The sequence below is a fragment of the Pectinophora gossypiella genome, chromosome 2, assembly GCF_024362695.1.
Source record: "Pectinophora gossypiella chromosome 2, ilPecGoss1.1, whole genome shotgun sequence".
NCBI classification, from domain to species: domain Eukaryota; kingdom Metazoa; phylum Arthropoda; class Insecta; order Lepidoptera; family Gelechiidae; genus Pectinophora; species Pectinophora gossypiella.
Window position 1 is genome coordinate 10,772,158 of NC_065405.1, and position 12,763 is coordinate 10,784,920.

The window sequence follows — 12,763 nt, forward strand, 5'->3', positions numbered from 1 at the left end:
CGTGCTTCGGAAGGCACTTTAAGCCGTTGGTCCCGGCTATTAGCCGTAAAAACACCTCCACCAACCCGCAGTGGAGCAGCGTGGTGGAGTATGCTCCATACCCCCTCCGGTTGATTGAGGGGAGGCCTGTGCCCAGCAGTGGGACGTATATAGGCAGTTTATGTATGTATGTTAATAATTAAGTGAAGGGTAGAGAAGCTATGTCTCACAAAGAACTTTGTTGATAGTATAGGTACTTAATTACTTATATAATTACCACGATAATTAAGCGCCGTCTGAAACGAGTTAATGATACGCCTTGTGGTTTGAGTGCTGCGGTCCGTACAATAGTGCACTGCTTGCTGTCCAGCATACTACACTATGGTCATTATTATCTGAGTTATTATATCGTTCAGTGAATTGTGCAACGTAGTTTTCATTAATTTGCATCCAAAATAATTTGGTTTTAATACGGACAAAGAAAAAGTTTTATTTCTGTAAATCTATAACAAACAAACAAATAACAAATACGTAACAATGTGGTTTCGTAAGAAATAAGATCGTCATTCACTACAAATAATACTTCCTAGTGAAACAAAGAGGCAGACACACGAAACATTGTAACGTGTTACGTAAAATTTGCCGAAAACCATAAAAATAAACGTAGCATGAATTGAGATACGTGGGAATATTATAACATTGAATTTATTCAACTTTTTCACTTCGCGCTTTGCGGAGCGTTGTATTTAATAAATTCTTCTCATGAAATTCCTATTCGGTGTCTGGTTATGACGCTATATTTTAGCTTTGTTCAGCAAAAAAAAAACGATTCAACCGTAACTGTAACCCGCATTTGTCAGTGCAAGTAAACATTCGTAGCATAATATTGGAGAGGATAATTAATTAGACGACAATGAGCCGGTAATGGTTGCGACGTGGGTACCGTGCATGCAGTCTGTCTTGGTTTATTAAACAGTAAACACATTTACGTAAGAACATCAACAATTTTAGCCTGGCCTTGGCTATGCAGCCGCGCAGAAATATCTCGCCTGCTAACACCTCTCATGAACGTTTAAGAGATACAAAATACAATGTAACATGGACAAATGAGTTACGTCACTTGCCACAAAAATTACTTGCAGGTCCAAGACCTCGTTTATTTATGACTCTCATCTATTAAATAGATTGAGGACAATGTATTTATTTCAAAACAGGGAAGGAAGGAAATCCCTGACGCTTCCTTGTTAGCAATGAAGTAGCGTCGTCATCGTGAAGTATTTAATATTCCTTGGGGACTCGGCAGGTATCGGATTATAAATTCCAATATTATGTAGATATTATTTATGGGGAAAGTGATATAATATAGCCTCGTTGCTGATAATTTCTGAGAAGAAAAACGATATATAAGTACAACGTAAAATAAGTTCTCTTTCTAACTGTACTCCGTAAATCGTTAAAAATATTATGAGGTCGTGTGTAGTAAAAGTTAATAATTTTCTGTAATACTCGTCTCTCAACGTATTTTTTATCATCTCAAGTTTTAGGTACTTCGCTCTCCATTACAAACAGTTCGGTATAAAAACATTGATGACGCCGTTAACCTTGTAATGTGAACTGGATACGAGTATAATACCGTAAAACTTTAAGGGTTACTTAAGCGAGGGAAGGAGAGGACATTTATTGGATTTAATTGAATGTTGTGTGCAGAACTTTACCAATCCGGTTGGGTGGTTGTCCATTGTCCGCATTACGGTAGAGAGGATTCTACGGCGCGTGCACTCGGACACAACGCGACCTCAATACATACATACATAAACTCACGCCCGTAATCCCAAATGGGGTGGGCAGAGCCACAAGTAATCAAAGACAACTTGCAGCCACTGTTGATACGAAGTCCTAAGATGGATATGATGAACCGGCATGGCGACCTCAATAGCTTCCTTAAATGTCTACACTCCGCTTGTTACGGCGAGTGTCCTGACCAGTTCAGTACTAAGTACCTTGTATATAGCCACTCTGTGCCTATCTCATCACATCAGTACTTAGTATTTTCCACCACCCACCAAGTGGTCAATAAACATAATTGTCCGTTTCCTCAGAAATACACAGAATAGAAATGAGTCTTGATTACTAAATTATTCGAATGTTTTCTTCGTAACACGTTAACGAACACTTAGTATTACGAGAATATCTATTACTGTCTAAAAATGTCGCATACTCCCAGTCGCGGCATTTTGATTTCCATTGTCTACCACTGATGTTTAATCTTTATCCAGAAAGTTTTATGTGGGTTAGTGGATTGCAGACATGTTAAATTCTGCTCTATGAAATAGGTACTAGGATATATGAACTATATATACTATTGTGGTTTTCTTATATGACGTTGCGTACCGCAATCAGCAGCTCATTTCCTCTCATTTACTCCTACAATGGCGCCCGCCCGAGTTCATCCACCGGCAGAACTTACGCGTATGCGTGTAGCGCCCCTTCAGTTGGTTCCTACACATTTTGTTTTAATTCATCGTTAATGAGTCATTGGCACCTCAAAGTCACGAAAGTATTTCTATGACTCAATATAATGTAACAGTTCGGTGTCTCTATTTCACATTTATTTCGAAATGTTCTTAGCTTTATTATAACTTGTGAAACTGTAATGGACTTCCAGGTACGCCATTAGACGATTTTTCTCGCCACGTAAATGTAGATTTCCTCCTGCGTATTTTTCAAACAAAGCTTTACGGCTTAGCTTTATCGTAGATATGCCTATTGTACTTGCGAACGCGGCTGTTATTTTGCTTGAAAGCAGTAAATCCATTAGTCGGAAAAGGCCTTTATGTCGTAAATTGCTCGCAAGTTCAAATATTTGATCATTAGGAGTAACTAGATTATCAGAGTCTCGTTTGCAACAGTGTTTAAAAGTTTACCTAGTTAAGTAACAATAAATCAATAGCGACCGTCGGAGTTTTAAGCGTTAAGTGTTGTAACTTTTATTAAAACACAATGAGTCTTCTATTCGTAAATAAAACTCGTGCAGTTCTAAGTTGAAATAAAACATTTGTACCTCAATGAAGAGACACTTAAAATAGTTTATTTGTTACTCGAATAGGAATAGTCAAACTAATGAATGACGTAATTCATTGCAACTGAGTACTAAAATGATTAGGCAACGGTATTTATTTGGCTTTACTATAAATTGTGCTGTATTGAGGTGTAGCACGCAATTTTGCGGTTGACGTGTTTTAACGCCCGAGCGCATTGTAGTGGAACACCACAGAATTGGATGTATTGCGCTAATCTTGTTTCATATTCTCAACAAATAAAATATCGAGTTCTATACGCCGCCGTCTAGAGAAGAGAGACTACTTTATATGCATACTTTATGTAACGCGTGTACATATTATATTATGTACCCACGTACATATACGGTTCGTAGAGACGAACCCGAATTATAATTTATATCGGTGACTAAATGATGCACTGTGTACGACAAATAGTATGATACACACGTATTTGTTTGTATAGCATCGTTCACTACGCTAGAGGCTATGTGATGCCATGACAATGTCTACGATTTCCCCGAAATGTATGTCGAAAGTTCGAAGGTCTAGGTATTGTACCGAACAAAATATTTTCTCCTTAATCATGTAGGATAAAAGGTGGAGAACTAACTGACTGATCTAGAAAATTTAAACCTGTTTACAGTCTTATCTTGTAAACCAAGGTAGGTATTTACCAAGTTTGGTTATAAAATATGTGGTTTATCGTATCATATCTCTGACTCAGTTGATAATGACCCTGTATCGATGCAAGTGTACTCATATGATAGCGGTACAGTAGGAAACACACCTTAACAGTTACAAGTTGAAATTGTATGGATTGTGGTTAATTATCGGAGTGCAAATGGAGAGTGTGGGTAGGAACATGCGGCATCTCATAGAGATGTTCGAAGCTCGAGGCGATCTTGCGAACGACGAGGAGATTGCGGATATTGGAGATTCTAATCAAGAGTCGGATAGTCCGGTATCGGGTATGAATAATAATACGTTTAATTACAATCACAATGGGTAGCCACCTCATAAACTAACAATGTTTCCAAAGGTCGATTTCATCGAACATTTTGCATAAATCATACATTTTCGCTATAAACAACGGTCACTTGAGGACACAGTCAAGGGTCATTAAGAATTATTAATTTTAGGCCAAATTGAGTTTACGTGCAGTACACGCCTAACTGCCGCTAAATTATTAACACACCCGTCACTCCTCCGGGAGGTTACGTCCTTCGTCATCGCTAATACAATTTTCATACATAATTCATAGGTTTTGTTAATATGAGATTAGTATAGATAGTTATAGATAAAAGTTCAACTTAATATGGTGCCCTTCCTTCTACCTAGAAACTCGAGAATAGAAGACAGCCCTGCAGTTTAGTTGCCCTATTAAATATTGTTGGGTGTTCATTATTATTATGTCTGTTAATAAATAACCTTACCTAACGATAGTAACAAGCATTGGATCAATTTTATACCAAACGTGCTATAAAAGCCTTGCTATAAAAATAACGGTGATTCATAATTATAAAACTACTTCATGTTACTTGCTTACGAATAAATTACAGGGAGGACGGTTATATTTGCACGTTGTTTTAATTAAGTCAGACAAAGCAATCCTTTGTCATAAATTAAAGTTTAAAATGGTTGCCTCAGTTCTCGACTGCGTTTTGTGAAGACCGCTTTTACAATTTGAAACAGCTAGTTATTATATGAGAAAAACTTTCCCTAAGATTAATCAAGCGAGGCGATGTTCCTGCGCTAGATTGTTTTTCTCAGTTTTTTTCCCACTTTCCATATTTTCCTGCATCTTTACTCGTTACGTAACCATTGCTGTAAATATTCCGTATTATGCGTCACTTCCCCTACGAAAATAATAGTTTAGTTTGACTTTGCTTGGCGAGGGCCCATAAACATTCCCCTCCCCGAAATAAAGTTATACCAAAACCCACTAAATATATTTACGTGAATCACATAAGTAGGTACTTTCAATATTAATATGGAGAACATGTTTATGATGAAAAAAATAATAATGGAACGTTTCCTAGAAAGGATTGTTATTGAATATTACCGAAAATAAGGAGATTACTTAGGTGTGAATAAATAGCTTAGGTATATACCTAAAGCAATATTGCTTTGGAAGGCGATTCGATCAAGGTGCTAATGAGATTATAATCTTACTTTATCCAGAAAAACAATGGAGAGCTGTTAATATTTTTATGAAAATGTGCCGCCCCTTTAATAGCAATTTGAAATTGTAATCCGTCGTTGGTGTTAAAATGATAAGGGCGTTTGAAGATCCATAAAGATGCTTATTTTAATCCATCACCCACGAACTCGACTGAAATACGTGGTGTAGGTACGTGTTGTTGTTTATTTATGAAAGTTGAAGAGCTGCTGCCTTTGATACCAGACTCTACCTGCCGTTCAATCATCGCAAATTAGGTCCAAATTCCGAATTGTGGGAATTTCCAATCTTGAGAAAACGAATTTGTTAAGCTGTCGGCTTCCCCTAAAGGGTGCTTAATTGTAATGTTTTGAAAGACTTTTCAGAGGAAATCCACTTTGCGAAATAGTTCTTTGATGAAATCACAAAGGAAAAAGAATTTTACTAAGTTAGAAAGTTCGTTCAATTTATTTTTCTTCTTATTTGTTCCACAATTAATGTTCTCTTAATCCGTGTATTAATTTAAAAGGCGGATTTGCCGTAAATAATGGAGTATATCTGAAGGCATTGTCTAGTTTAAGATCACGAGTTACTTGTAGTTGGATATCAGGATTATCAGGTGTTACATTAGATATGGTGCATTGTACGTATGAGTAGGTTTATCATTTTGTCCTACACTTAAATAAAGTGTCTGCCGAGGAATTACATACGATCATTTCATATTCTATGATATTAGCGTGCTCAATATCTGTGATATTGATTTTCTTTCAACGGCATATTAAACCGGTGATGCTGATTAATAAAAAAATAAACTTTATCGTTGTTTTATCGTAGGTACTGAAGCCGAGGTATTAGCAGCGGCTGCGAGTCCGGTAGCGGAGTTTGAGGCTCTGATCGAGCGGCTGGAGCGAGTCACATCGCGCCTGGAGCGCTTGCCCCTGCTAGCTAGCGAGCCCTGCCCCACGCCGGCGCCCACGCCCGCCTCCGCGCACACCCCGCCGCCATTTGATCTGCCCGAGCCTGTCGCCACTGACAACATGAGTGTCAACGGCTACCAAGACATCATGCAGGTAACTCCCAGCCTAACCATTCTAATTTTTTATAATGACAAAACAGGTTCTAATTTTGAAGTTTATTTGCGTCTTTTCAAGCTTAATTTGACGGCGCTGAACTTCTAATTATGCGTAACAAAAAATTAAATGTCCTCTGAAACTAATTTTGCGGAGTTGTCCGGACAAAGGATTTTCCGGCTGAGTTTTACCGGTTTGACCTCCAAGTGTCCTCCATTAACCACCCCCCTCGATCAAACATTCACCTTCGTTTACTTTGTTCTCGATAGGTACTTCGTTTACGATTAAGAATAGTCTGGTATCACTTTTCCATCATGTTATCTTTAGCGATTACAGAAATATCAGCTTTTAGTCTACACTCAAATATTTTTCCGATACTTTGTTACCTTCCACCCTAGTTCGACAACAAAAGTAATACATAGCGGGTATGCTTTGATAAAACCTCCTATTCTTTGCTTTCACAACGTACCTCTCATATGCTATATGTTACGTGTATACCGAACTCCTGGTACTTTGTAAAACAGAACGGAGTATGAAATACTTATAGAATGTACCCTATGTATTCGCTCGCTATTCATGTTCGTGTCACGTATCAAATAAACGGCAAATTAGAGCGAAAAAGTCTCAAATACTTCATCACCCGTAATGAATACGAGATGAAATCGCGAGTGTCCTGTAAAAGCTGCAAGGCACAGAAGGGAGGTGGCAGAAGTTAATTGGTTAATATCGTTAAACATGAATAGGTACGTAATCAGGAGAAGAGAAACTTCATTAATTATGCACACATTTCTCCCAGAAACTGTTGTAGGTTATAATTAAAACTGAAGTGTACATAATACGAACGGGTAAATATATTTACACCACAAAGAATTATGATTAAATCAAGCTGCCAATATTTCGTAATTTCGTGGGTTCAATTCTAAACAACCTGTTTTGTTTTGTTTGTGAAAGCAATCAACACCGTGATCGACAGGTCCTTAATATTAGACTGTCATTTTTCACTAACGGCTGTGTTTGGCCCGTGTCGATATACTCTCGGAACCACCTCTACGACGCTGTCATTTGTCACGAATCCATCAAGTTCTACGAAGGTTCAATACGCAATTTGTGTCAATCGGTTGACCAAAGAAAGGCGTGAATCGTTATCTAACTCTTGCACGTAGGGGATGAGAATGTAAGGTGTTCCCGAGTCTGTTTTCTGGTTTCAACTCGTCAGCTAATCAATAATGGCGTACAAACTTTCTGTGTTGCCTTGTAAAGTGTGAGATAAGGAGCGTTTTCGAGGTTTCGATTTCAAGGAAATTGGTAATTTAGTCACGTAAACATACGGTTACTTATATGGTTCGTTACGTTAAGGATTTGCTCCATGTGGAAAATGTGGATATGTGTGTAAAGGAGAGAAGGTGTTTCTAAAGACGTGTTTTGTTGCAGGGCCCCCTGCGGACATACCTGCAGTTATCCCAGCAAATCGGCGGAGATGTCGCTTCACACGCCAATCTCGTTAACAACGCTTTCCAGTAAGTTATTTTATGTAGTATTGCTGTCAGTGACCTACTTTTAATAAATCAATATGACCTAGTTAATACGAACATTTTATTAAAGCAATAGTTTAGCATTTCATTCTTATTCAGCCTAATATTAAATTTAGCAATGATGCGAATTTCATCATATAAACATATAAACTTACTCAGTTTGACTAGCAGGGGAATCCTTTTACAAAAAAAAATAGGATTCAGTTGGTACGCCAGTAGAATAATAAGTAGATTGATGATGTACCTGTTCTGCAGGGCACAATTTCGCTACATTCAGCTGGCGACAAGCCGCGGTAAACCGTCCCAGGCTGAAGAGACGCAACTGCTGGCGCCGACCAGCGAACAGATCAACGCTATCCAGCAGTTCCGCGAGAAGAACCGCGCGTCGCCGCTGTTCAACCATCTGTCGGCCATTTCCGAGAGCATCCCGGCTCTAGGCTGGGTGGCCGTATCCCCTACTCCCGGGCCGTATGTGAAGGAGATGAACGATGCCGGCCAGTTCTACACGAACCGCGTCCTTAAGGAGTGGAAGGAGAAAGACAAGAAGCACGCGGAGTGGTGCCGCGCCTGGGTGCAGCTGCTCGCCGACCTGCAGGCTTACGTCAAGCAACACCATACTACTGGACTTGTGTGGTCCGGTGAGTAGCATTCATCATTTGTAAAATAACATTTCGTTAAAAGGTCTTCCTTTATATTTTTGCACATTATTAATTGATACGAATCAAATAGACTTGAGCAGAATTAGCTTAAATTAAATAAATACGCCAAAAAATACATCCACAATTTGCACAATCCGCGAGTTGGTATGTACAATTACTGAGCCGCTGTTGGTTTAGGTTTGTTCAAAATAAAATGAATTCTGTTTTTATCGCCAACCGCGATGTCGCTAAAGCCAGACTGTCACGTTTAATAAATAAAACCAATTTCTAAGCTCGTGTTAATTGGCATCTCACTTTCCTACTATATCGTTTAAATTATTCATGAATCAATGAACCGTATACAATTCGTGAAGTATGAAGTGACTTTACCTCTGACAAAGGAGAAATTAATATTTAAACAAGTCTGTCTGACAAAATAAGCATTCAGAAGTCGATAGCCACGTATTTACTAGACAAACCAGGTTGATGAATTGAGAGTGCAAACAATATTGTAAACACTTGATTGAAAGTTCAGTGGGTGTGTTGAAATAGTATATCTAACTGTCAAAGTTTTGCAGTTACAAACAATATTATGCTAAAAGGTGTGATGCCGCAGGGGTAGGGTCGTGACCTTTGTCGGCCTACGCATATCTTTGTCGAGCTCAGCTTCTTATAACAGCAGTTTTTCTTTATAATTATATAACTTTAATCTAGTTTATCTTCAGTCTTCGTCTTGTTATAACACTGCTAATGTTTAGTAAGATCGCTCTCCTTTTATCCTTTGATACTCTTAAGACCCAGAAGTTCTTTACACAAGTGTAGTGGCACGAATCCTTAGAGAATTATCAAGATAAAGTTGGTATTTCTTTCAAACAGATTTCTTGTCGTATCATACCTATTTCAAATTCAATCAAAAACAAACCCTTACAAAATGCTCCCGAAACAATCATTTATCTTTATCACCGCTCGCACCAGTCCCCGCAACTCGGATAAAAAACAACTTTATGACGAGGGTTTCAGTACAAATTATGAATTATGCCTGACGTCTGACTGTCGCTTACAGATTTAAGGAATTTGAGAAGTTCTTACATTATAAATCGTGTTACATTCCATCTATTTCCAGAGATAAAAAGGCAAACTTTAACTAACAAATTATCAACATCGTTTTCAGTTATAGAGATTTTTTTGTTTCTAGTGCTCCTGGGCTTTAAAACGTCACCCTACACGAATTACCAAAATATTCGAGAGATAGCCTTTTTTAACCCAGTTTTTACATTTTACGTCTACAAATCCGACTGGCGTACGTTATATAAGCCCTGCCTTGCGTTGTCACCCGCCGACTTTGTGATATTTTAATCCGAGTTTTTTCGACGAATTAGATAACAGGTAGTCAAAATCGGGTTGAGTATAATCTTGTGCGTAGATATAAGAGACGGTAAACGACTGAGCTTCAGTCATTGCTACTTGCTGCATTGCATCAATAAATGATTTGATTTTGTGGTCCAGGTAAGGGCGCGGGCGCAGGTGCGCCGCCGCCGCCGCCCGGGGGCATGCCGCCGCCGCCGCCCGTGCTGCCCGACGTGGACTTCTCCAACATGACCGTCGACGACCGCAGCGCGCTCTTCGCTGAGATCAACCAGGGCGAGGGCATCACTAGCAGTGAGTATGCGCAAAGGATATTGCAACCAAGTTACTTTTTTAATATTTCATTTGAATATTTGTCAGTCCCGTGATTACCTAATTTGATCACGAAAATTTCGAGCTTAAATAAGAGTCGGCATCCCGAGAATGATATCTCTAAGTGGGTGATTCCTACTAATATCATTTCTATATTTATAAATGTTAGCAAATATGTCTCGCTGAAAGGTGCTTACTAAATCGGCTTCCGACCGACAGCCGTAGGACATTTCTCCTATAGGTTACCAACGCGCCGCACGCAATAGGGATAGTATTCAGGAAGTATGTGACGTAATGTTGACCATGGCATCGTGCAGGCCTGCGCAAGGTGACGTCAGACATGCAGACGCACAAGAACCCGCAACTGCGGCAGGGCCCGGCCCCATTCAAGCCGGCGCCGGCGCCGCCCGCGCGCGGCTCCAAGCCTCTGCCGCAGCCTGGAGCCGGCGTGCTGCCGGACAAGCCGCCCGTCTTCATGCGCGACGGCAAGAAGTGGCTCATTGTAAGTACATCCTGCTATTACCAACCCTCGATTTCCATTTTCGCATAAATGTTGCTTCCACAGGACAGGGGACCTAAAAAGGCCACATCAAACCAATTCATCTAAACAATACTGCTACGTGACATTTGCGAAATAAATAAATGCGCATTATTAACAAATTTCAAATATGCGTTTTAGATGAATTGCTTTAATGTGGCCTTTTAAGCCCCCGCAGTTCGATCTGGGGGGCTAAAAACCGAAAACAATCGATTGTTCTTTGAATTTTTGGTGTCCCTAGTTATTAAAATGACTGTAAAAGAAGTGTACGGTACTGTTTAATCCAAGAATCCTTAGTATTTTACCTAGAATTGTATTGTCAGGTTAGTTCTGCAGACATTACTCATGGAATTAATACTGACACTGACTCACCAATTCATCGTAACATTAGTACAGAACTGTTTTCGTTTAACTACTGGTATGCAGAGAGTATTGGCATGCATAATTGATTAATTGATCAATTAATTAATTGGCCGCGTATGCAGTTGCCAAGGTACAGAGAGATATAGTATAACAATTATGCATTATCATGTTTCTGAATAATATTGCATATAAACCGCAATCGAAATACGAAACCACTGCCATACTTAAACTCGTAAGGCCCATTGTCCTTTTAAAAATCAAACCTCATTATTTAACTATTGTATTTGAAAAGCTGGGCCTTATAGTGTTAAATTTGACGTATATGTAACCCCGTTACGCACAATCCAGCCCGAAAGGGGGTGGGGTTATGTCATTTCTCATTGCCTTTGGCTCGTACGAAGACATGTAAATTTTACGCCGATTTTCCTTCGTGAGAAATCGTTATATTTATTCATTTTAAATATTTCGTGACATTTAGTAGCATATGTAAGAACGATCTTATCGTTCTGATCATATGTAATCGACCTACGTAGAGTTGTGCCCAGGTTTTTCTTGCAGCTTCTTTCCCCAGTAATACAGGTTGTGAGAAGCTGCAGTAGTTGAGGCGGATGAGACGTTTGTTAAAAATTGACGATTCAAATTGTAACTATGTTAGCTATTTTTAAATTTGAATAAGACAGCATACTTTCCTCTAAAGGTCGATACTCCGCGTTTTTAACGCATCTCGCGATATAGCGTACCGATGCAATTTGATCGTGTGATCTTTACAATATAATACGAAAACTACTACAAGAGAAATAATGAGCAGAATTGGTGGTTTTATTGCTAAGTAGAATATCTACTGGGCACACTTGAGTTATAGGAGGAGTACACATTGATGTACGGTCACGAGCATTAATGTGTATACACTTTGGTACCATGTCACATTAACTTTTTTGGCAAATTGAACTGTAAGTCTCACTAAATGTCAAATATGTTAGTGCGACAGAGTCCTAAAGTGGGTACATTATATTACTCATGACTGTACGTAATTTTTCTCACAGGAATACCAAAAGGGCAACTCGAACCTGGTGGTAGAGAACGCGGACATGAACAACGTGGTGTACATGTTCCGCTGCCGGGACTCCGCCCTCACCGTCAAGGGCAAGATCAACGGCGTGGTGCTCGACTCGTGCACCAAGTGTGCGGTGGTGTTTGACAACCTGGTCTCCAGCGTCGAGTTCGTCAACTGCCAGTCTGTACAGATGCAGGTCAGTATCATTACATCCCTACTAATGTTATTAATGCCGAAAGAGGATGAAAGGGGGTGGAATTTTGATGGAACTGCAACAATTTCTGAACATAGAAGTACGAAATTTGTCGCGTAACCAAAGGCCACGCGAATGAAGTTGTGGAAGGTAAGTTCGTTTATAAATATAGTAAATTGGTAATGAAACTTTACAGTTTCCTTGTTTTCAGAGATAGAGCTGTCAAGTTTTCAGGCTAGGTCAGCGGATCCTGTGAAAACGACATAACGATAGGAGATAGTCGTAAACTTTTCCACGACAAACTACCCACTTTAAAAGTTATCCCAAGACCATTACTTAACTGCTTGGCTTACTTAAACTAATGCTAGACTATTTAGAAGATAAAGCTTGTTTGTTTAGGTGGTTATTTTTATGTAGGTAGTTTTTGCATTTAAGTGAACTATTATTGACTGCCTTTCTGAATCTGCAGTAGAAGTGGAACTGGATTTACATTGTGCATTAC

General features: G+C 39.2%; 1 protein-coding gene across 3 annotated transcripts in view; it reads left to right on the plus strand.

Moving 5' to 3' along the window:
• The window catches only part of LOC126376455 (adenylyl cyclase-associated protein 1), a 29,877-nt gene that overhangs the window by 10,751 nt on the left and 6,363 nt on the right, over positions 1-12,763 (plus strand). For 2 of the 3 annotated variants that reach the window (XM_050023812.1, XM_050023801.1), the window contains exons 2-7: positions 6,031-6,266; positions 7,698-7,783; positions 8,054-8,436; positions 9,943-10,095; positions 10,431-10,615; positions 12,058-12,264. In XM_050023812.1, the coding sequence (XP_049879769.1) occupies positions 6,234-6,266; positions 7,698-7,783; positions 8,054-8,436; positions 9,943-10,095; positions 10,431-10,615; positions 12,058-12,264 (1,047 nt within the window). In that variant the 5' untranslated portion in view covers positions 6,031-6,233. Of the gene's footprint in view, positions 1-3,821; positions 4,007-6,030; positions 6,267-7,697; positions 7,784-8,053; positions 8,437-9,942; positions 10,096-10,430; positions 10,616-12,057; positions 12,265-12,763 lie in introns of those variants that run through there. The other variant, XM_050023790.1, reaches the window with a different exon arrangement.